Source organism: Notamacropus eugenii, chromosome 1, assembly GCF_028372415.1.
Source record: "Notamacropus eugenii isolate mMacEug1 chromosome 1, mMacEug1.pri_v2, whole genome shotgun sequence".
In the NCBI taxonomy this organism is placed as follows: domain Eukaryota; kingdom Metazoa; phylum Chordata; class Mammalia; order Diprotodontia; family Macropodidae; genus Notamacropus; species Notamacropus eugenii.
In genome coordinates, this window is record NC_092872.1 from 659803145 (window position 1) to 659829479 (window position 26335).

General features: G+C 40.0%; 1 protein-coding gene across 9 annotated transcripts in view; it reads left to right on the forward strand.

Moving 5' to 3' along the window:
- Positions 1–8849: 8849 nt before the first annotated feature.
- The window catches only part of LHCGR (luteinizing hormone/choriogonadotropin receptor), an 84118-nt gene continuing 66632 nt past the window's right edge, over positions 8850–26335 (forward strand). For all 9 annotated transcript variants that reach the window (XM_072635624.1, XM_072635615.1, XM_072635619.1 and 6 more), the window contains exon 1: positions 8850–9887. In XM_072635624.1, the coding sequence (XP_072491725.1) occupies positions 9730–9887 (158 nt within the window). In that variant the 5' untranslated portion in view covers positions 8850–9729. The remainder of the gene's footprint in view (positions 9888–26335) is intronic.

Genomic DNA, 26335 nt, shown 5'->3' on the forward strand with positions numbered 1-26335 from the left:
AGTAAAAGGCAAAATTTTGCAGTGCTCTATATATATTACATGATGTATGCATTTCTTTCATGCCCAAATGACTGATTGTTATCCACCCTCAAAGTACAGACTGGCCTCCCTCCTAGCTAGAAGGCAAAGGGGCTCTAGAAATATGCCATTCCACTCTCCAAGTTATCAATAGAACAAAGTATTCCTTTTAAAAATTATGAAAACAGAAGGACTTTGATGTGAAAACAGAGAATGAAAAAGATCTGGAAATAAAGAGGAAATGTTGACCTGTGTCAGGAAGCTGGGGGGTAGAAGAAGGCCACACAGAGGATAAAGAGGAAAAGAAGGACTATTATTTGGGAATTAAGCAACAGAAATTAGACTCTTCCTGAAGAGGAGGGAGCTGCTTGTCCTGCAAGGAATGATGATGTATATTCATAAGTGCTGTGAGGGGGTGGATACCATATAGTGAGGATCAGAAGAATGAAGAAATCAGATCAGTAGTGTAGTTTTATTACCCCTTGCTGAGAGGTTTTGAGGCAGTTATTTTCTGACTTGAGTAATCACAATGAAGGGGTCTGTTATATTCCTGATATGTATAGATAGATAGATAGATAGATAGATAGATAGATAGATAGATAGATAGATAGATAGATAGATAGATAGATGAGAGAGAGAGAGAGAGAGAGAGAGAGAGAGAGAGAGAGAGAGAGAGAGAGAGAGAGAGAGAGAGAGAGATGCACATACAGTTTGTAACAGAGATCCTCCAAAGACTTGTCAGGTGAAATGACTCCTTCTGGTGATTTTCTATGGGCATAAATGATCCTTGTCCAAGATATCTAGGAAACATTGTTCAACACTGCAGCATCTTGATCAAGAAACTAAAGACCTTCAGGGCACAAGTGTTTCATTTTTTTCTTCCCTGCTTTCAGTCAAATGGAAGGATTTCAAAAGATAAGGGCGCATTTGGTAAATTGACAGGAGATGTTATCTGAGAGCAAGATTTGGATTTCTGAACCAGTAGTGAGCTCCTGGCCAGGAATGAAGCACACGTAACAAGGACCAGTAGGAAAATGTTTGCATTCAGTCTTACAAATCTAATTGTAATTTGGGCATGGCACATGCACCACCATCACCCCACCTCCACACTCCCATACTCCCCTTCTTCCTCTCTGAGTTGACAACCTACACTCACATTGGCAAGTCTGGGGTCTTTCCCTAGAGTGAGACAGGAGGGGCAACCACTAAACATGAAACTTTTACTAACCCACAAAGCAAATGCAAGAAAAGTCAAAACATTTATGTAAAAGAAGGCAAAAGTAGTAAGAATCAAAACATCACAATCTATCCATAAATCTGTGTGGATTCTCCCACTGACACAGCTTCTCTGGTGGCTGGGTTAGGGGGAATTACTGCACATTTACATAAAACTAGCAGAGGCAGTGAGTAAAGAAATCCATGTGCCAACAGTACCTCACAACCCTAGACTGCAGATTATTTATATCCTTGATCTCTTCAAGGAACAGTCTCTAACACATATTACCTGCTGGGAAAACCAGTTCTCTGTTAGCTCTTCCCCTTCCAGTCCTCTCATCTCTCCTGCCGGTATTTTGGGAGAGCTCAAGAAAGACTTTATGGAGAAGGTGGTGCTTAAATTGCCTCTTGAAGGAAGAGAGAGATTCTATAAGATGGAGACATGGGATGACCTGCTAGGCAAGGCTGTTTCCCTGATACTCTTGAGCTGCTGAAGCAATGTCAAACTTTTTTATCATACAGTCACCCTTGACAGGGCACTGAGAAAATATGAGATTCTTTTAGCAAAAATCGCCTGACAGAGAGAGCAAAGCCTGTCTTTCCCTTCTATTTCTTCATCTCAAGCCGTAGAAAGCAGTAAAGGACCATATAGGCAAACAACTGAAGGGTTTCCCCTCTCAAGTGTAGGTTGTACTAAAGGGCAACAAACCTAACCTGCTCTTCATACTGAAGACTAATCTTCTTTCCTCTCAATAGCTTCCAGAAATAATAGCCCTTTCCTCCAGCCAAATAATCCCTCACAGCATCTGCAAAGCCTGCCCGGCAGTTCCTGAATTTTGTCTTCTGTAAGCAGCCTTCTGTGTCTGCTGTCCTCATCTTCTGACACCTTCTGCACTCAGGTTTTCATCTTCATCTACTTTCTATCTCCATCCAGTCTTAATTGTGGACCCCCTCAGGATCTATCTCAGACTCTCTACTCTCTCTACACTCTCTCTCACTTGGTGATATCAGCACTCCTTTGGGTTCCATTTCACCCATTGTAGATGATTGTCAAATCCTTTTATCCAACCCTACTTTCAAAGTAGATGTAATGTGGGCATCTCAAACTCAAGATGTCAAAAACAGAACTCATCTTCCCCCCCAAGTCCTCCTAGTTCTGAATCTCTCTATTAAAGTCCAATGTACCCCCATCCTTTTAGTCAACTAGGTTCAAAGTGTCAGGGTCATCCTCTACTCCTCACTTACCACCCACATACAATTAGTTGCCAAGTCTTATAAATTCTTTCTCCACATCTCTCCTCTGAAGCAGCAACCACAGTAGTCCAAGTTTTCATTACCTCTCAGCTGGATTTTTGCTTCCTAATTGATCTCCCCACCTGAAGTCTCTCCTCACTCCATCCATCCCCCACACTGCTGACAAAGTGATTTTCCTTCATTGTAGATCTGACTATGTCCCTCTTCTTCTCAATACCCATCAAGTGTCTCCCTATTGCTTCTAGGATAAAATATGAAGTCCTCTGTTAAGCCTGCAAAGTCTCCTACCATTGGACTTCAAACTCTTTCCAGTCTCATAGTAATCTATGTATATGTATAATGGATATGTACATATGATGTATGTATATATGTATAATCATAGTAAACAATTCCTCCTCCATACAATCCTCAATCCAGCCAAACTGGCTTTCTCATGGTACCCCTGCACTGGCCATTCCCCATGCCTGGAATGCACTTACTGCTCAGTTCCACCTTATAGATTCCCTTTCTTCCTTCACAATGAAGTTCAAACTCTACCTTCCACATGAAGCCTTTCCTCATCTCTTCTGAAATACTGTCCTCACTCTCAAAACACATTGTAGCTATCTATTTTGTGTTTATTTGCATTTATTCTGTATATACTTATATTTGTTGTCTCCCCCATTAAGATGTTAGCTTCTTGCCAGATGGAATTGTTGTATTCATTGTATTTCAATCTTTAGTGCCCAGCATAGCAGCCTGGCAGGTAGCAGGTGGTTAATAAATACTTGTTGACTGATCAACATCTATACATAAATGTACAGAGTATCACTCAATCAACAAACCATTTAGCACTTACTGTCTGTCAGACATTATGCTTGGAATACAAAGAAAAATAAAAGACATCCCTGCCCTCCAAAGGAGAAGACAACATCTATAAATTGGAAGGTGCAAAATAAATACAGTGTATGTGGAAGGTAGTCTTGGAGGAGTTCTGACTAGCAGTTGGGGAGACCCAAAAGGCCTCCTAGAGGAAATGGTGCTTGAACTGAGTTCTTAAAGAAAGCCAGGGAGATTAAGAGTCAGAGGTTGGGAGGGAGAGTATTTCAGGCATGGGGTATATCCAATGCAAAGGCACATAGGCAAAGGTGGAGTGTCCTGTGTGACTGAACTATAGAGTGTTCAGAGAGGATTCAAATGTGAGAATATAGGAAAGGCAGGAAAATGTCAGATTGGGGAGAGCTTTAAATGCCAACCAAAGGATCCTGGAGGTAAAAGGGATTCAATGAAGTTTATCGAGCAAAAGGTTGACATCAGATCTACCCTTTAGGTACAAGAAAAGTTAACCAGAGATCCTAACACAAGGATGAAATTTTTACTTTATATGTATCAATGTGATTTACTGGGATGAAACCCATAATGGTAATATGGCTTTGGAAGGGAGTAGCTTATTCAAAAGGAACAGAATAAGTAAAGGTGGGACCTGGTTGGGGATGCAAGAGAAGTTATATTTTATATAAAGAAGATGTGCTCAGGAGAGGAAATTCAGAAAAAAACACCATGCAACACCATACTTGGTACTTGGGTTAAAAAAGAATCAACAAAGTCATAAATAAAAGAAATATTGTCAACAGAATAAGCCATAGACAACCTAGACAGAAAGATGATGAACTTGGAAAATACATCACAAACCTAGAATAGAAGCAAGAAAAATGGCTAGTAAGATAGATGGACAGAGAGAGATTTTATTAAGCACTTAACTATGTGTCAGGCACTGGACTAAGCTCTGAGGATACAAATACAAGGAAACAAGTAAGGGGCTGCTTTCCAGGAGTTTACATTCCAATGGGAGAAGACAACAAATGAAGGGGCATTTGCTAGGGTGGAGTCCATACACAGTGCCACAGTGAGGAGGATGGTGTGGAGGTGGTGGGAGGTCTGGTTCTAGGAATAATAAAGCTAAAACTCATCTATCAGAGCTGAGAAACCAAATATTGGAATCCCAGGTTATGGAATCCTAGGAAGTGGGCAGTGAGGAGGTGGTTAGAGAAATAAAGTTCAAGTGCAAACTAGGAAATAAGTAAGGAGATGGCAAGGTGATATAGTAGAGATGGAAGACCTCACTTTTCTAGACATCTCAGTGTCCAAGGAAGAGCAACTGAAAATTCTCTGGCTTCCTTTAATGACAATGCAATCTTTCAAAAAGTGGAGGAAGCAAGGAGAACATTTTCTATTCCAAACCTGATTCTCACCAGCTAGGAGGAATGGCCTACTATAATAGAAACAATTGAACTTTAGTGTAGAGTGACCATTATATCTTAGAATTTGTTCTAGGAAAGAGAAAGGTTGGCAATACCTTGAAAATGCCATAAATTTGGGAAAGGTTAATTTCAAAAGATTCAGATAGGTAGCATTCATTGCCATAAAATTCTGTAGGGGATATCATACCAGAAGGGATAGGAAGCTCCCCAGAATTAAATTCTAAAGGTATAAAAAGTAGCTATTTTAATGAGGAGGAATAAGGGTAGGAGCTGACTAAAGAAACCAAGGTAAATGCATAGAAATTTATTTATGAGCTTAGAGTTTAAAAGTATATGTCCAGAATATGTAAAATGAATACAAAAGTGTATTCCTACAGACCCTGTCCTATAAGAATAGTTTCAAGACTCTTAAAGCTCAGAATTAGCCAAGGCTGCCCAAAAATGCAAAAGAAAACACAAAGGGGAACATGGTGCTTAGAGAGAAGAGGATGGTCAAAGAACGGATAGGACCATTACTCAGGGTGGATGAGACAACCATTAACAACTGATAGAGAGAAAGCAAAGCTCATTACCTCTCATTTTTATCTAGTTTTTAGTAAAGGGAATTACTTTGCATGAAATGACCAATAAGGAATTGAAAACAAAAATAAACAGTAACATATTAAGAGAGGTCATAAAATAGTGAGATCTAGATCCTTGGTGAGTTCCAGCCACCATGTCAGGATGTTGAAAGAACTGTGGGATGTGATTGCTAAACTGAATCAGAGAGGGTTGAAATATTATATTGAATGGTAGAGTTACCTCAAGGTTAAAAAGGAGCAAATGTTGTTCAAGAAAATGGAAGATAATGGAGTTTAAAAACTAGTATCTAATAAAATTGATTTCATTCCCTAACAACATTCTAGAAAATATTATTAAAGATATTGTTAGTAAATATCAATATAAGAAAATAATGATCACTACTCATTTAATCAGACATTCCAGGGCTTCCTGCCATCTACCATCTGTTGTCCCCCCTCTTTATCCACCAGGAGTAGCACACTGCTTGGAACCAAACACCTGGAGCAGTTAATGCATTCTATTTGGAACTCTTCCCTGGACCTATTCTTGATTGGCAAGTGGGTGACTATGGACTTACGTAACCAAGAACATCTAGCTGACTTCAGACCATACTTCACAACCATCTGCCCCAGACATCTTGAGCCATCTTGCCCTCTACCTAGGCCTACCCCCATACAATCTTTTTCTCTGGAAACTGTAATCAAATCAATACTGCTTCTATTCTTCTGATGTATTCACTTATACACTAAGACCCAGTATAGCTTCATGAAGAACAAATAATGACAGACTAACTTCATCTCCTTTTTTAACAGAGTCGTTAGTCTTGTAGTATGCTGGGGTGGTCAGATTGGGGTTGTGTAGATAGTATTTACCTAAGTTTTAATGAAATGTTTTATAAAGTCTCACATGCTTCTATAGAAAATTGAACAAGAGAATTTCCTTATCAATTTGATGAACTTACAGGACATTGAACCTTTGTCTAGGACTTTTAGAAGTGCCTTAGTTGCAAGGGTGTGGATGTGCTCACTGCTACCTTGATGGGAAGACTAAAGACATCTAATTAAATCTCAGTAACTAAAGTTGTCCTCTGGATGAATTGGTTGACTCTTAGAAGGATGGACTGTCATGGAAGAAACCATTATTTGTGATAACATAAAAAAAAGCCAACAGATCACTTTGGAATCTTTCACTTTATCTTTTCCAATCAAGCTTTCTCCCAAGAGATTTTGAGAGAACAACTAATGTAGAGGAGAAAGGGAGAATATCATTTTCCCTCCTTCTCCCTTGCTAGCTTGCTCTTTATCATGACTGAAGCAGAAGCACATGTACTAACCAAACCATGTGGCCTGAAAAGGAATCTCCTATACAGTGATGTTCTTTAGCACTGGGGTCCTAGGTAGAGAAGGGAGGGAGTTTTCACTGGGCAACAGGATCCCAAATTGAGCCAAAGAAGGAGCATAATCCTGAAGGATGAAGGTTGACTCTGGGGTGAACCCAAGTTTGAGAGGCCTGAATTCTGGCCTAATGAGAAAATGGGAATATCCTGAGTGAAACTGAGTCTTGAAAGAAGATCAAGGATATAGCCATGGTGCTGGCAGAAACAGAAATGAGGGACTTCTGCCTGATGTGGAGGAGCAAAGGACCTGGTCGTTAGACTCCATGATGAAAATGGGTCATTCAGACTGTAAGTCTGGTATGAAAATTGTATTACATATTTAGCAGCTCCAAAGGACTCTGCGAGAGAGTCTAAGTCTTTGGAAAATCTTGGGGTAACTGAAGAGAAGATTTATTGGAGTGCTGAATACCTAAGTTCAATTTCTTACTCTGGGAATACAAAACATAGTGGCACTAAACATGGAGGACTTTAGAATTTTGTGGGAAAGTAGACCTCAGTAGAGGAAGAGCAATATCATATTGATTTTTATGAGCTATTATGGGGTCTTTTTGTTTACTGCATTGTGGATGGGGTAAAATAAAAGGTGAAGTTGACAGTACTTTGAATGCCTATATGGAATGTAGGGCACAGATCTACACACGAACTATATTCTGAGATTATCCAGAGCAGACTCTGGGTAGGGAATTACAAATGCAAGGGAGAATAAAATTTTGGGGTGGCCCCTAAGATTAAACCTGGTCCACATAAACCCAGAGCCAGGAGGCCCTAGGTCATGGTTACACTGTTCTTTAACCAATCAATTCACTAGCATAAGCTCTCACCATGTGTCAGAAATCTTGATCAGCAAAAATTGTCTCTGCTTTTAAAGAGCTTACTTAATGAGAAAGACAAAATGTAAATAGATAGGAACCTTCAAGATGTACGCAGAGAAGGTGGAAAGCAGCCTTAAAGCTTTATCATTAGAAGCTAAGGGAAACAAGAAGTAGCCCCTGCAGAAAGTGGTGTTTGAGCTGAGTCTTAAGGACAAGATGAAGAAATGTGGGTTGGCTAATATTCCATAAAACTTTTAAGTGTTCTAATCCAAAGAGTAATTATTTAAAGGTTCCATGTCAACTTGGAAAAGGTCTCTAGTAGAATTTCCCAGGTACCTGTGCTTGACTTTATACCATTATCATTTTTATCAATGATAAAATTAAGATTAAGGCATAGGAGTCATGCTTGTCAAATTTGCAGATGACACAAAACCAATTCTTTGGATGATACCAAGAATTCAAAAAGGTCTTGGCAGAGTAGAACCTCAGGTTAAATGTAATAAGATGAAATTTTATAGAGACTAATGTCAAATTTTACACTTGGGTTCAAAAAAGTCAATTTCACAAATACAAAATGAGAGGGAGAGGGTCATTGACTAGACATCAATTCCTCTGAAAAAGATTTTGGGACTTTAGCAGATTAAAACTTCATATGAGTTCAAACTGATATCATGAGCAAAAAAAAGCTAAGGCAATTTTACGCAGCATTAAGAGAATCACATAACTATCTAAAAGATTGATGATAACGTAAAATAGCACAGACCCAAGCATAGATCCCTGATGCACTGCACTGTAGACCTCCTTTGAAGCTGACATTAAACCATTAGCATCTAGCCATTATAGCAATTCCAAATCAATCTTATTTTACTTTTATCTATTGTACTGTTATCAACTACTTTGCTAAAATCTTGATAAACATCTGTATGTGTACCTCTAATCTACCAATTAAGTAACATGATCAACAATCAATAAAGGAAAAAACTATTCCAAGACACCAGATACAGAATGGCAGGGGAGGAAAGCACACACATCAATAGAACCACAGCCAGATCCACTTATAAGCATTTATATACTTACATACTAAAGGACTACATGACCCAGCATACATTCCACAAATGAACTAAGGCAAAAATCTGTTTGCATTAGAATAAGAGGCCCACTATGGTATAATGCCCAAAGTATTGGGTTAGGAATTGAGAGTTCTGTGGTTCTCGTTTACTAGATCCATAACCTTGACCTTCAAATCTCTGAGCCTCAGTTTCTGCATTTATAAACTGGGGATACCTATTCTGACTACCATTTGTCATGAGAATCAAGTGTTTTGAAAACTATAGGAGACATTGTCATTATCTCCCTCCTCAGGTTTCTCACAGCAAGTTACCTGACTCCCCTTTGTCTTTAACATACACTTTCTTGTATCATCTAGTAGACTATGCTTTGCATAAACATAAAACATACTGAACATACTAAAACATACTAAGCACTTCTCCAGTCCCTAAGCCTCCAAGTCTGCCTCTCTTTTCCCAGCCTTCTAGGATCCCCGAGGGTTGTGGATCTCTCCATTTTCAAGCTTAGAAAGCAATCCTTTTCTTTGAGAAAAAGGAGGGGAAGGGAGAGCCGTTACATTCAGGGCAAGTGAGAGCGCTATCTTATAGTCACTGGGAGATCTTGCTCCCGTTCAAGGTCCCATTCTTAAAGTGCCGTCAATTTCATAACCCTCTTTAATCCTCAGGGTTGGAGGGTGTTACTATCCCTATTCCACATATGAGGAAGCTGAGATTCAGAGGGTAGCGAAACTTTATGCTACTTCTCAAGATCACAAAACTAGCCAATGTCAAGGTAAGAACAAGAAAAGAGGTCTCCAGACTTCGTCCAGTTCTCATTCCATGACCCTGGGGTGTTTCCCATAACCAGGACCACTCTGGGCTTCCTAGGAACCTGCTCGGAGGAGAGGTGGAGCGAAGTGGGGAGGGGCTGAGAGGAATGAAGCTGGGACATCGACATCGGGCAAGGTCCCAGTCCAAGGCAGAAACTGGTGATCCCTCGGATTGGAGGGTGGAGGGAGGCCTGACTGAGGCACACAGACACACCGGGACCAGAGAAGCCAGGAGCACAGGAGGCAAGGGAGAAGTCGCCTTCCCCCCTGGAGTCCGGATCGGAGTGGAGGAGGGTCCCAGACTGCAGGCTCTGTTCACGCAGCGCAGACCATGGGTGTAAGGCTCTGAGCCTGACCATGGGGCGGCCGCTGACCATGGCAAGGCTGCTACGGGCTCTGCTGCTGCTGCTCCTGCTGTGGCCTCTGCCTACGAGGACGCACTGTCCCGACTTCTGCAGCTGCAGCCCCGACGGCGCCCTGCGCTGCCCAGACGCGGGCCCTGGCTTCACCAGGCTGTGAGTAACGTCAGCGGGCAGCCCTGGGGAGGGGAGAGGAAGGAAAGGGGGAGAGGGGAGATGAAGACCTGCCTCCCGGTGGAGGTGCCAGCCCTGCCTTGGTCCTCCTGTCCCTATCAGCTCCCCAGAAGTAAAGAATGAGCAGATTGGACTCAGAGGACCTGGCTCAGCCACTTGCTCCCTGGGTGACTATGAACAAGAAAGTCACTTAGCTTCCTTGGGCCTCAGTTTCCTCCTGTGTAAAATGAGGACTAGATTAAAACCAGATGACCTAGGTCTTATCCCTGATTTACTCTGCACAGCAACTTTCTCCTCTTTCAGGGACACCAGGCCCAAAGGTAGGTCCCTTCCTATTCTAAGTGATGTGAAAACCTCCCAATTCATCCCACCCCTTTTGCTTGCCCAGCCTTTATCTTTTGGGGAGAGAATCTAGCTTCACCACCACCTCCTCCAATTTTGTGTGCCAGGATATCAGTTATTGGGGGTGGTTGTAAGTACCAGCCCCGCTGCACAGGACACCAGGTTCAAACCTTCCTCCTAGTAACTTGGTCCAGCTAGGACTTAGTTGAAAAGGAAACATGGGGATAGATTGGGAAGGATATCATTGATTAAAATAACAAAGAAGGCTGGCCACATTTACCATCCAATTTCTCCAAGGCCAGATATCAGCATAATCTGTCCTCAACTCCCTCCTGCTTCAACTCAAGTTTGCCTTAAAGCACCCTTTCCCTATGGGACCCCTTTCCTCAATGTCTTTCTGATTTTTTTCCATCTCCCTATTCAAGCCTACTCTCTGAAAATTATTTTTATAGCATTTCACCCTTTCAGAATGGATTTAAGTCACTAGAAAGTAACTTTTCCCAGTGATATTTTATAGCTTAGTCTACCAAGGGTGGGGAACCTGTCGCCTCAAGGTCACTTGTGGCCCTCTAGATACTCAAGTGTGACCCTTTGACTGAATTCAAACTTCCCAGAACAAATCCCCTTAAGAAAAGGATTTGTTCTGTAAAACTTGAACTCAGTCAAAAGGTTGCACTCAAGGACCTAAAAGGACACATGTGACCTCAAAGCTGCAAGTTCCCCACTCCTGGCAATTATCAGCACAGACAGAAAGGCTTGGTTTTGTCCCTATCCAGGAAATTTGGGACATATGTGTAGAGGTATTTTAGGGGAGTGGAGGCACAACTGTATTAAATGCAACACCAGATCTCTGCTCCATTCCTCCCTCAAAAAAAGTGAGGGAAGGTGTGTGTTTTAAATTTAATCTTTAAATAAATTACATCCTTCTCAGATAGGATAAGAGAGAAATACACTACCCAGTGAATGCCCTTTGGAAGACCTCCTTATCTCTTCCAGTTCATATAGCATAGATATACTCTAAAGCTTGAAAAGGTCTTACGAGTTACCTTGCTCAAGACAAACCTGAAAAAAGAAATGCCTTCTTCAACATTAATAAATGGTTATCCACTTTTTCTTAAAGAACCCACCCCCTCCAGAGGCAACCCATACCACTCTGAGTTAACTCTAATTGTCTCAAAGACTTTTTACAGTTCTCAAGTCTTTAACTAGTCTTTAACCCTAATCTCAAGTCTTTAACTGCCTGTTTGCAATTTCCAACTTTGGCAAGTAATTATGCCCTCTAGGGCCAAACAGAACAAGTCTGGTGATTTTTCCAGGTGACAACCCTTCAGATCCTTGAAGACTGCTAACATTTCTTCCCCCTAAGACTTCTCCAGGCTAAACATCTCTTGTTCTTTCAACTGATTCTCATATGGCATTAACTCAAGGCCCTTCAGCCTCCTATTTATGCCCACTCTGGACAGTTTGCCACTTATCAATCAATTTGACTGACACAATCATTCATAAAGTGACTACTGTGTGTGCAGCAGGAACTGTCAGAAACTGACAATAGAAAAACAAAAAATAAAATGAGTCACTAGCCTACAGGAATTTACATTCAATGAGGAAGGAAGGAAGAGAGAGAGAGAGAGAGAGAGAGAGAGAGAGAGAGAGAGAGAGAGAGAATGAAAATATATAGGGATAGGACCTAGATTTATAGGAATAGGAGCTAGACCTCTGATTTCATCAGTATAGGGAACTCCTGAACAGAAAAACTTCCTTGACCAGTGCCTTCTCTGATGGGTTGTTTTAAAGATTATTGCCTAGAACACTAAGAAGTCAAATGACTTGCCCAAGGTCACACAGCCACTCTGTGTCAGAGGTGAAACATGGAACAAGGTCCTCCTGGCTGTCAGATCAGTTTTTACACACTATACTACACTGACATTTATACACATATAAATATATTCAAGGTAATTGATGGGGGACAGAGGGTGGCAAGGAAATACTTCATGTAGGAGGTGGCATTTGAGTTGAGTTTTATCGGGTTTTTTTGAAATCCTGCTTACTAGCTATAGGAGTCAGCAGCTTCCTCAAATACTTTAAATCTTTTTCTCACCTGTAAAATTAAGCAAATAACACTTGGCATTTTTGTGAATAAAGTCCTTTATAAATTTTAAAGTGATATAGGTATAGATACCTAGATAAATCTATCAATATATATAGGCAACGATATCGATTGATTGATCTATCTACAGGCAGGTTTCATCTGTACAAGAATTAGAGAGGCCCCAAAGCTTCCAGTGGAGAAGCTAAATCCAGTGGGCATCTGAAGCAGGAATGCTCCATTCTGGGCAGGGATGGAAGTACATACAAAGTCTACAGAAGATTTGGGTGGGGTGGGGGTGGAGGAAAAGCAGCCAACCCTTTCTCCTTTTGGCCTGTGCCTGACTTTGCCCTTGGGAAGAACTTCTGGATGGTGATTATTCCCATTTAGACAGTCCAACCTCTGCTCCATCTCACTCCCTCCATGCTCCCAGGGGGTTATTCTTTCCCATTCTGTTAGCAGTTCAGTTCTACTTTTTAAATGTCCTGTGGACTCAGTTTTCTTCATAGCATCACTGGAGCCGCTGAATTTCTCACAGAGACAAAATGTACTGCAAAGTCTACAACATGAATATATGAACCACTTTTATTGTTATCCAAGTTCACAAAACAGGCAGCATGGGCCAGGTCTCCTGATTCAGAAATCAGGGTTTTTAGCATTATACCCATTACGTTATTTGGGCAGAATAATTATTGGGTTGAAGGATATTGGGAGGGAGGGGGAAGTTCCCTTAGAAGATATATGTGGTAGAGAAAATATACGTCTCAATAAATTTTTATGTGTCTTAATTACTTCAGGCCTTAGTAGAATCAAAGGACTCAACAACAATGAGGTGCTAAAAATGTATTCAGATCAGAATATCATCACTGAGATAAGCTAACTGCTTACAAATATTTTAAATGGTAGCTTTCAAGTCTTTGCTTTCCCTTTCATATTTTACTTAAGTTCTAAGTATTTGAAATACAAAAATAGAGTTTAGAGATTCCTCTAGTGTGATACCAAGAAATGGCTTCCCAGATTCTAGTTCATTTTAATTAGGGGGAACAGGTTAACTTGTAGCTCATAAGAGATTTGATTCTAAATTTTTCCTTCTTTTCTCATTAGCTCCAGGCAACTAGAGGGAAAGAAAAAAACTCTCACCTTGCCCATAGTTATATAAAGATCTTTGTCTCTATGACAACAGAAAGGTTGATCTACTTGATATGGAAACAGCTTCTAAAATCTGTTAGTAGGAAAATGCTAATAATAATTATGGCACTTTATTCATTGCATGTTGTGCCTATTGAAAGATTAAACTCTTGACTTTATTGGAAGACAATATGATAAATTTTTAGATGGGTAAAATGTTCCCTCTATGCACTGCTCCATAGTAATGGAATGATGTCAGCCTCCTGCCATCATTACTGAATTCTTTTCTCTTCTTTTACCTTCAATTCATTTCATTAACTGAGCACCTTCTCTGTGCCTAGTCCTGTGCTGGGTTAAAGTGGAGCTTATTTTGGATGCTATGAATAAAAAAGGAAACTTACATTTTAGTTTGGGAGATTCATAGAACAATTAAAGGACAGTTACATAGAAAATGTGGTGTATTAGAGCCAGACTGCGTCAGGAAGACCTTGCTGCCATTTTGACCTCTGATATATGTTGACTATGTGCCACAGAGCAAATCACTTAAACTTCAGGGGCCCCAGGAGGCTTGTTAGGACTATAAATTGTACAACAGTTGCTAATCTGGCAGCTAGTTGGCACAGATCATTGGGTTTGGCGTCAGAAAGTTCTGTATTCAAGTTCAACCTAAGACATTTCTTACCTGTGTGACCTTGGGCCAGTCACTTAATCTCTGTTTAGCTTAGTTTCCTTATCTATAAAATAGGAATAATAATAGCACCCATCTGTCAGAGTTGTGAGGATCAATGAGATATTTGTAAAGTACTTAGCACAGTGACGAGCACATAGTAGGTGCCATATCAGTGCTAGCTATTGTTATCCATCTGAATCAGTGGAGGGAGTATCTATCCTCTCCAGGAGTCTCCCACAGGAATGAAAGCATAAATCTGGACCAAAAAATAAATAATTAAATAAAGCAGAACAAAGGTGAATGGTGCTGATGCTAAGTAACAAATGAATTTTGAGAAAGGAAAGGTCAGCTTAAACTGCAGAGGTGGGGAACCTACAGCCTTGAGGCCACATGTGGCCTTCTAGGTCCCCAGGTATGGCCTCTTGACTAAGTCTAAGTTTTACAGAACAAATCCTTTTCTTAAGAGGATTTGTTCTGTGAAGTTTGGATTCAAAGGATTGCACTTGAGGACCTAGAGCTCCACATGTGGCCCCGAGGCCACAGGTTCTCCACCCCTGGAGAAGAATCAGGAAAGGTTTCAGGGTAGGAAGTTTGCCTGAAAAGATAGGCAGGCTCTTGATAGGCTGAAAGGATAGAAAGACATTTCAAGAGGTGGAACAGCAGAAGTTGTGGAGGTGGGAATAAGAACATCACATTCAGAATGAACATCACAGTGGCTGCTGAAGGTCTATCGCACAAGCACCTTGCATACACATAGTAGGTGTTCAATAATTATTGGCAGGAAAGAGGGAAAAGGGAAGCAAGTAGATTATTATATAACTTATTCTATATATTATATATACATATATATATTCTAACCCCCAAAAGTTATTACTAAAAGCTCATGATTAAAAAGTCTTAAGTACTTCATAACCCAGAGGAGTTTACAAAAGAATGCCGCAGCAATGGTCTCTACCTAACAGATGTTTTTGTTAAAACACAGATGTACAGATACCAGAGAACTGTGGGAAGATGGCAGCATATTAAGACCCAGAAAAGTCCAGATCCTCCCAAAACACCCCAGTAAAGCTCTAGAAGTGGGCAGCTAGGTGGTACTGTGGATAGAGTACCAGCTCTGGAATCAAAAAGGCTCATCTTCCTGATTTCAAATCACTAGCTGTCTGACTCTGGGCAAGTCACTTAACCCTGTTTGCCTCAATTTCCTCATTTGTAAAATAAGCTGGAGAAGGAAATGGCAAACCACTCTGGTATCTCTGCCAAGAAAACCCCAAATGGGGTTACATTGGATACGACTGAACAACAAAGCTCTAAAAATGCACCAAAAGGAACAATATTAAAGAAAACCAAAGAGAAATAGTTAAGTTTCTCCAGTCAATCAGTCTATCAGTAAGTATTTATTAAGTGCCCAGGATGTAGGACACCTGGGTTTAAGTCCTGCATCTAATCTAGCATATATTAGCTGTGTGACTATGGGCAAGTCACATGAATTCTCAGGTCCCCCAGGTAACTTCCTAAGAAGATAAGGAGGAACTGACATCTGTATCTATGAAATAAGTTTCTATGCTAGGAGTTCACATACACAGATACAAACACAGAATGAAAAAATATCAACATGTAATATGCCTTCTTCGGTATCTCCCACATCACATCAATCCTATTCAATCTTTTGAATCTGTTCCCCTCTTCTCCCTCCCCCACCCCCGCCTTCAACCCACAATGCTACCACTGTAATCTAGGATCTCAATATATTTAGCATATCACAAAAACTTCCCACCGAACCACTCTTCCTACTTTCTGTGCCTTACTCTTCCAATCAGATCTTATTTTCTACTACCATTTTAATCTTTCCATAATACAGCTCTGATCATGTTGTCCACTTGATCAAAAACTTTCAATAGCTCCCCATTACCTTCTGGATAAAGTCCAAACTCCTTAGCTTGGCATTCAAAGCTCTCAAGGGTTTGCACTAATCAATTTTTCCATCTATCTCCCACCACTCTGATATTTCTTAGTTACATACACTCCAGGCAAACCGGCAATGGGGCTATCTATCAATAGGTGCTGAGGTGAGGAAGAGAGGAGAAGCAAAGAAACCAAAGCATTTCACTTTTTGTTTAGGACAGATAGCCTTTCTTTACCTGGATGCTTGACTTGAACCAGCCAAGTAGAGCATTTTGGAGAAAAGCAAATCTAAGAAAATCAAAGCACAGGAGGTCAAGCTGTCCCCACAAATAGATAGTTAGACCTCTTTGTGAAACTTCTCATGGGCTAATTCATGAGGCATTTGCTGTCCTTTGGGGGAGGAAAAGCCTAGAATGGGGCTGAATCCAATAAGATAAAACTTAATAGACATAAATATAGTCTTACACAGGTTCAAAAAACAACTTCACAAGTACAAGATGGGGGACAAATGGCAAGGAAACTTGTTGTGAAACAGATCAGAAGGTTGTAGTGGTTTACAAGCTGAACAGGAGTCACAGTGTGGGTGGTAAATTTAGACTGCATTAGGAAAAGCATGAGAAAAACCATAGCAGATGGCTAGAAAGCTGGTCTGGGAGTCAGGAAGACCTAGGTTAAGGACTTCCTCTACTAGCTTTGTGCCCACAGGGCAACTCACTTCATCTTAGTAGCCCATGACTATTCCAAGATTCCATGTTACAGAGGAGTTCACATCCCACAGAGGAGGTGCACTCTGTAGTAGTGGAGTTTCTACAGTGAGAATTCCCCATCTGAATGAAATAACTGATCCAGGTGAATAAAATCACCCATTTCTCTTCCTGTCCCACCCCTCCTAATCCCCCTCCCCCCTCAAAAAAGAAAAAGAGGAATAGTGCCGTGACAAAGAGACATAGTGGATCTGCTGTATATACTCTGTTCTGATCAGACCAACATATGAAGTATTATGCTCAATGCGGGTCACTCCACATTTTTGGAAGGACAGGCATTAAACTACCATCCAAAGTAGGATGATAAGGATAATACGAACATAGTCTCTACTGCTCCCAGAAGGCAGACCAAGAGCAAGAAGCATTCATTATGAAAAGGCACGTTTAAGCTTTAATGGAAGGAAGAAAAAAACACTTCTTAAAAATTACAGAAGTCCAAAAGGGGGCTGCCTCAAGAGATGATGGAAACCTCTCCCTCCATCTTTTCTCTTCTCCTCTCTCTCTCTCTCTCTCTCTCAAACACACACACACACACACACACATCCAGGATGCTATAGAAGGGATGTCCAAATATAGGCTGTACTTGATGGGCTCCTCCTTCTCCAAGATTCTGAGGTTTTGTACTGTGGCCCATTAACAGGATACTTTGAAGCCCCAGGCAGACTCCCTAAAAATCTCACAGAAAATGCGATAACCAAAAAGGCTTACAATTGCTTTTCAGCTTTAGACAACTTTATGCTTCAGCTTTATGGCAATAACACTGTGCAAAGAGTCAGAAGACCAAGACTGTAGGGCCACCTCCAACCTTTTGTGGTTGTATGACCTTGAAGTAAGCTACTAAATCATTTTGGGCCTCAGATCCCCATGTAACGTGAGACTTAATCTGTTAAATAAGGAAGTTGGATTGTATAGCATCTCTAAGGTCCTTCTTGGATCAAACATTCTAGTAATCCTCTGGCCACTCTTTTCTGATTATTTTTCCTGAATCCCAAAGCAGAAAAGCCAGAGAGATTGTTCTAAGTCTGCTACCTACCCCCGCTTTTTCTCTTTAGACTCGATTCCTTTCTTGAAAAGAGACAAATAGTAACCTTCAAAAAACTAATCCACCAGGGTAACCACACAAGGATTTTTGTTCAGTTGTGTTTCACACATATATCGAAATTCCACAAAGATCCAACAACAAACCAACACAGCCACCTTGACAGCTAGGGAGTAGTTCTGTACTGGGGTATAGTGTTATTGTTTTGAATGGGCCTTGGTCATCCATGATTCATATTTAATAAAGCCTTTTAAAATAATAACTGACATTTTTACAGCAGTTAAAGATTTACCAAGTCCTTTCCTCACAACAGGCCTGTGAGTTGGGTGCAGCTGTTATTACGTACATTCAATAGAGAAGAAAACTGTTTCAGTGACTTGCCTATCATAGAAACAGCACCACCTAGGTCACTTGACTCCATGTCCAGTTATGCCACACTGCCTCTCAAAGTAATTTGTGCCAAGTGCTGTCTGAATGGGACAAATAATAATAACTGTTGACATTTGTACAGGACTAAGGGTTTACAAAATGCTTTACATATTAAATGCTATAGATATTGAGAGAAACCAGAGGTTATGCTGGATAGAAGCAAAAGAACTGGGCTTTCAAGGATGAAGTCACAAAGTGGCATCTTGATAACTCACTAATAAGTCTGATAAGACCAGTGTTAGTCTTGGACTGCAAGCTCCTTGAGGATGAGGACCATATCTCATTCTTCTTTTGGCTTCCTCACTGCTTATCCCTCTTTTCTTAAGGAGATTTGTTTTGTGAAGTTTGGATTCATTCAAAGGGCTGCACTTTAGGACCTAGAGGGTCACATGTGGCCTCACCCCAATAGGAGCTCAGCAAATATTTCTGGATGAATTAAAATATAAAATAAGAGTACTGAATGACACTTTCTGAAAATTCAGAAGCAAATCAGTTTCTGACCTCATTATCCAATTTTCTTCACCAGTCAGTGAAATATTAGATAACATTGACCCAGAAAACATAGACAAAGAGATTCTGCTAACAATTCAATAAAAAAAGGTAATCATCTTCAGGTACTGGATGCAGGATGGTAACTTCTCTCCAAATTCATCTTCAGACTCATTAATAACTTGTGATGCAGTAAGTTGGAACTAACTTTCAAAAAATACAACTTTCCAAAAGTTTTAAGTGTCTGGAAACAGAGGCTTGGAATGAAAGAGCGTCCTGAAGTATATCTGCAGTGTCACTGACATGACAACATAATGATATTCTCTGCTCCTGAAAAATACTTTTGAGAAATCATTATAGTTGATGCAGATGATCCCCAGGGAGAATTCAACATATAGTTCTATTTACCAGAGTTATTCTTGTCATGTCATATTATTGCTGAAAGAGCTCTGGTTTGCAGGAGAGAAGGGTTGAAATGGTTGTTTTGTTTCTTTAAAAATTAGACTTTAAATGGCTCTTTTTGAATATGCTTGGATGTATTTACCATTTTTCTCTCAGGCTTTTTTTTTAATTTAGATGTTGCATAAATGACTTGGAAAAGCTATTATGCAAGAGATCTTGATAGAATGTCTGTTCACATTATAGTAGGGAATTATCTATACTTTCTCAGGTACTCTAGAAAGACTGTCAAGGTTGACAGTCAACTCAATCAACCAAATACAAAAGCCAATGAAAGGGTTCTGATTGACTCAGATCTTTTTAAACAGGGCGCTTACGTGAGCCCCTGCTACCCGATTGGTTCCCCAGAGGTGAATCATGTATGATTAGTTCTGTTTTACAGTTGAGGAAACTGGACCTCCAAGGTCCAGTGAATTGATCAAGGTTACAGAGGCAGAGCTGTGTCTCAAACCACTGTTCTTTCCCACTGCACCAACGTGTCTTCCCAGCTACTTTCAGAAAAGAACAAAGGTAGAAAGTTTTCTTTCCTTGACTTTATATTTCTTCCTGTTTCACAGAGATTAGTGAGAAATTGTTACTTAGCTACCCAGAAAAAGCTCAGGAAAGGAAGAGGAGAAAGAAGGTCTTCTTCTAACTCTTGACAGCTTTACTAATGACTAAGAGTATGTTCCTGTCACTGAAAATAGAGTTAATGGTTAATTATATGGCCACAACAGCTGTTAGTAGTGCTGTGTCTTATGTATGGAAGCAGGGAACATGCCCAGTGGGAAAATCCATCCCCAAGCAATGGGGTTTGTGCTCTAGAAGTAACCCTGCTAAGGTTGTCTTTTCATAGGGGAGGGCAAGGAAGCAGAGAGGAAGGAAGTCTGTGGATATAGGGAGGCTGGACAGCCTCAGGAAAAGTTGCCCCATCTCTAAATCAATTCACTACAATTCAGCAAGTTTTCATTTGAGTACCTTCTCTATGTGCCAGCCCCACTGACTTGGAGCTGAGGAGAGAAGGGAAGTTGCAAAATAAATAAACTAGGCATTAATTAAATTTAATGAGCATTTATTAAGCACCTACTATGTACTGAGAACTGTGTTAAGTGCTAAAGATATCAAGGAAATAATATTCTATTGATAGGAAACAAAATGTACTCACATAAAAATTACAGATTACATACAAAGTAATTCCCTAGAGGCAGGGCACAGATTTAATAAAGACAGGCGTTTTTTAATATAGTCTTCCTGAAAATCTGAGAATACTAATCCCACCTCACACACTGATGTCACTGAGCATGGTGTCTTCCCTTCAAGTTTCTAGAGGAACCCCCTAAGAGACTGGAGGCATCTCTTCTCTGATGTCATTGGCTCAAGCCCCATTCCAGGGTATCATCAATGTTAAATACCAGTGATTAGTACTCCAATTTCATTTTAACCAACAAATTTCAATTATCTTTCACAAAGGGATATTCACTACAAATATATAGCAAGAACAGAAATTCCCCCTCAACACCTTGGGGCATATTTGCCCTTATTCCCCCACCATTCATGAGTGTAGTGGGTTCAAACTCAAAGTGGTTGCTACAAGACATTAGCCCCACCAGATCACTTCTAAATGCAGCATAGTCAGTGCTTCCTTCAATCTATGCTAGATTGAACAAGTCACTCAGGATATTTTTCCTCATTGTCTCAGTACAAAATCTGGCACAGACTCTAACTCCCAGACCTCTGGTGATTCACTGTTCTGATCTTTGAAAATTCTCTAGGTCATAACCATCTCCAATGCTCTTTTCATCTAAAATCAGGAAAGAGCAAGTACAAGAGGCAAACTACAGAGGCCCATATTCATGAGCCATACGTTGGCCCTCAGAGGGCCCAAAGTCTCTCCCCACTTAGAGGTGTTTCTTTCTGCCTCTCCCATGTCTGTCTGTCTGTCTTTCTCTCTCTCTCTTTCCCTCTCTCTTTCTGTCTCTCTGTGTGTCTCTCTCTCCTCTCTGTCTCTTTCTCTGTCTCTCTCTGTGTGTCTCTGTCTCTGTCTCTCTGTGTCTGTGTCTCTGTCTCTGTCTCTCTCTGTCTCTCTCTGTCTCTGTGTCTCTCTCTGTGTCTCTGTGTGTGTGTGTGTCTGTCTCTCTCTCTCTCTCTCTCTCTCTCTCTCTCTCTCTCTCTCTCTCTCTCTCTCTCTCTCTTTCCTGTCTAGTTAGTGCCCTTGCCATGAATCCCAGTTCAGGTACAGCAGCCAATCAAAGCTCTGACTCTTTACCACATAGTGAGATGGCTGAAACCAGTCATAGAATGTCTACACATGCTACAAATTAGAGAACAGGACCCTTCGTGCCTTTCTGAAAGCAAGCTCTCCAGTGGGCTACCAGGTAGGTTGAACATACTGTCCATGCTCTGCAGATGGAGCTCTCTCATTGGTCAGTCCCCTGATACATTAACAAAAGGCCAGGGGTTCAAGAAAGAATGATAGAAGGATTGGAAAGAATGAAATATAAACACCAGAAGAAAGGGTCTGCTATGGAGGGGTAGAAGAAAGCACAGTGGTAGTCAGAGAAAGGAGCTTTAGTGTAAGCAACCCATAACTCAGAATCACAGGGATTCTGAACTGAGTCATAGGACAATAGAAGGTCATGCCCTTCACAGTGATGAAGGTAATGTTGATTAGAGTATCAATTCCTGAGAAAGGGGTGTAAGAAGGAGGAAGCTGGTTAGGAGGCAGTCAAGTGGAACGGTACAGTGCTAGACTCAAATCAGGAGGATCTGTGTTCAAATCCGACCTCAGACACTTTCTAGCTATATGACCCTGGTCAAGCTACTTGACCTCTGTCTGCCTCGGTTGCTTCATCTATAAAATGGGGAGAATATTAGCTCCTATTTCCCAGAGTTATGAAGATAAAACAAGACGATATTTTAAAGCCCTTGCAAATCCTAAAGGTACTATGTAAATTATCATTTCTAATATTATAACTTATTATTTATTACATTATCAATCAACAAATAGTTGCTGAGTACCCACAACAGGTCACATAGTGCTATAGTGTGAGTGCATAAAGCAATCATTGTAGGTGCTTAACAAATGCCTGTTAATTAATTGATTGATTGATCCTTGCCTCATGAATTTTACAATTTAGTTAGAGAGATGCAATATAAATATGTGAAGTGTTACATAATTACCCAAGTGACAAATAACAGGTCAATACAGAAATGGAAGAATTGTCCCCAGACAGTACATGATTAATCACCCAATGAATATACTTTAAGAATGAGTTTATTGACATCCAATTCCCTAACTTGTCATTATAACTTCCCACTCTCAGTGTTTATAAAATACTGCAAGATTCACAAAGTACTTTCTCTCACAATAACCCACAAAACACATGGGAGATATCTTATTGTCTTCATTTCACAGATGAAGAAACAAGCTCAGAAAAGTTAAGTAACTTCCCTAAAATGAAAGCCAAGGGCTCTGACACAGAGAATAAGTCATGATCATGGACATTTACAATGTTAAATGTTAAGAGAATAGTTCATTATGGCCCCAAGTAAGCTCCTTGGAGGAGTAATACAAACTGAGTCTTGAAAAATAAAACAGTCTCCATTCTCTGGAATTTTATAGTGCTCATGGAGCGCCAAGATGTACACATGTGAAAGAACTGGAAAATGATCTATGACAACGTGCAATCAGTTGATAAATTAGACGGTCCAGACTGACGCATTCTTGATGAAGCCATTTTGACCCTTTGTGGTCATCACATCCTCTTTCAGATTTTCACTAACTATCCTTCTCACATTTTACCAGGAATTAAATTAAGCAGAGAGCCTAGAGTTTACAGACTATTCTTTTCCCATTAGTCCCACTCAAGTCATCAACAAGTTTCTATTAAGACTTACTACGTGCTAGGCATAATGCCAACAGCTAGGGCTATTAAAAAAGAGGCAGTGTCCTTGCCTTCAAAGAGCTAGAGATTGAATAGAAGAGACAGCAGGTGAACAACTCTGTACATAGGCGATATATACAGGAAAAATTGAAGTCACTTTAGTGGAAGCCGTTAGCCTTGAAGGGGGAATCTGGAAAAGGCCTCTTGCAGAATGAGGATTTTGAACTGAACCATGAAAGAAGTCAGGGAAGCTAGGAGGCAGAGACAAGGACGGGGATCATCTCAGGCATGGGGGGCAGCCAATGAAAAACCTGCAGAGAAAATGGTGGGGAGTCAGGAGGTGAAGAATTGTATTCAAGAAACAGCAAATTCTTTCATCTTCGGATGTAATGCCTGGAGATTGGAACTTACCAACAGAAGTTAAGTTCTCTCTTACAGCCTTACTATTTTGGGTCTCACCTCTGTATAAGCCATTTGTGTTCTGTCCTCTCCAGTGTAAAGAGAATATGTTGGTAGAAAAAAAAATCCAGAACCAGAATGAGAGCTGAACTGTTCAGGCTTCTCCTGATCAAAAGTAATCATTGCCCCATCATGCCTGAATAAAAAGTAGTCTTATTGGCATTTCGGTTTTCTTCTTTTCTCTAACATATACTTTTTTAAAAAAACCTTTTTGTGTTGTCCTTAGCATTCTTTTCCAGCTTCAATTCATTCTGAGCTTAAGTGACCCTGTCAGTATTCTGAGAGAACCATGTGACTGTTATGTATTCATCCCATCCCCTGCTTTTCAATATACCTTCAACATGTCCTTAAAATCTAAATTTCCTGTGCATATACACCAGACAATCCTCTTTTTCCTGTTCATTGGAATTGTTTTTCTGTGTCTTTGAGATCTTATTTTTTGTTACATTTATTTTTGACATTCTTTTTTTATAATTTTTAGTTCCAAATTCTCTTGTGCTCTCCCACCCCTCCCCTACCCATTGAGAAGGCAAGCATATTGCTTATAATAATAATTGTACATGTGAAGTCATGCAAAACATTTCCATATTAGTCATTTCAAAAAATAAAAAGCAAGAAATATAAAGTTTAAAAAGTATGCTTCCATCTGTACTCAGAGTTCATTAGATCTGGAGGTAGACAGCATTTTTCACCCTAGCTCCTTCGGAATTGACTTAGATCATCAACTTGATCAGATTAACTAAGGCTTATACGAGTGATCATTGATACAACACTGCCATTATTGTGTACAGTGTTCTCCAGTTCTGCTCACTTCACTTTGGATCACTTCACAAAAGTCTTCCCAGGTTTTTCTGAAATCATCCTGCTCATCATTTCTTACAGCACAATAGTATTCCATCACAATTATATGCCACAGCTTGTCCAGCCATTCCCCAATTGATAGATATACCCTAAATTTCCATTTCTTTACCACCACAAAAAGAACTTCTATAAATATTTTTATACCTATAAGTTCTTTTTCCTTTCCTTTGATCTCTTTGGGATACAGACTTAGTAGCTGTACTGTTTGGCTAAAGATTATGCATAGTTTTATAGCCCTTTGGAGCATAGTTAGAAATTGTTCTCCAAAATATTTGGACTAGTTCACAATTCCACCAACAGTGTATTAGTGTACTTGTTTTAACATATCCCCTCCAGAATTTGTCATTTTTTTTCCTTCCTATCATGTTAGCCAATCTGATAGATGTGAGGTGATACCTCAGAGTTGTTTTAATTTGCATTTTTTTAATCAATAGTGATTTTGAGCATTTCTTCATGTGACTACTAACTTCGATTTCTTCCTTCTGAAAGCTGCCTATTCATATCCTTTGACTATTTATCAAATGAGGAATGTCTCTTATTTTTAAAAATTTGACTCAGTTCTCTTTGGGGATCTTACTCTTAAGAGCTTACCTTTCTTCCTAAGCTGACATCCCTTGTAGAATTTTATTCTATGAGAATCCTACCCATCCTTGCTCTGAAACCTTTGAAATTCATTCTTTCTAAAATCTCCAAGGCTATATTTCTTCTCTTCAATCACAAATTCTAAAATAGAGTAGCTATTTCTGCCCAAGGTGATCATCATTTCTGAAAAAGATGGTTTCAGAGAAACCTGGGAACATTTGTATAAACTGATACAGGATGAAGTGAGCAGAACTGAGAAATATTTATAAACTAGCAACAATACTATAAACATACTAATACACACATACAACTTTGAAAGACTTAAGAACTCAAATCAAAGCAATGACCAACCATGATTCCAGAGGATCAGTGATGAAGCATTCTACCCATCTTCAGAGAGACAGACAGGAAAAAGAGAGAGAGGGGGGGGGGAGAGAGAGAGAAACAGCGAGAGAGAGAGAGAGAGAGAGAGAGAGAGAGAGAGAGAGAGAGAGAGAGAGAGAGAGAGAGAGAGAGAGAGAGAGAGAGATAGAAACAGCGAGAGATAGAAACAGCGAGAGATAGAAACAGAGACAGAAAAAGAGAGAAGGAGGGAGAGAGAAGTTATAGATTTAAAGTGCAGAACGAGACATATTTTGAGGGATATGGGCAATGTGAAAATTAGTTTTGCTTGATAATAATGCATATTTGTTACTAAGATTTGGTTTTCTTTTTTTCAGAGTAGAGGTATGTGAGAGGGGAACAAAACAGATTTTTGTTCATTGAAAAAATTAAATTTTAAAAAGAAGAAAAAGTAAAATTAAAGATTTGCAACTTTGAGCCCTCCTTTTGGTGAAGAAGTCCCAAACCACAGTCCTTCTCATTGCTTCTTTCACCTCTCAAAGAAAGAAATTGTCACTAAGAAGAACCAGAAAATTATTAGCTTCTCTCCTTTGGGCAATGAGGATGTTCTAGCACATGCCCAAGTAACTGACGTCCCTCAGCATCCTGCTCTCCTATGCCTCTATAGCAAGCCTGTTTTTCAAACTACTAAATTTCTTTCTTTTTGTCCAGGTAGTACGTAGTATATACTCTGATGACATCATCACTTTTCTTTCTGCCTTCACTGGATTTTACTCAAATGCTCTATTCCATACTTTCCACTCAGGTTCATAGATTTCTTCATATGAGTATAGTTTCTTAAGATACATTGCTATTTCCCCCTTTGATCTCCTCTTCCCCTTTACCTGGCCTGGGTTGTTTGTTTGTTTGGGTTTTTTTGCATACATTGCCTTGAGGAGTCATATTCCAGTCTTTATTTCTCTTCAACAATTAATGATTCCTATGAGGCCAAATTTGTCTCTTGCATTAGTAGCTG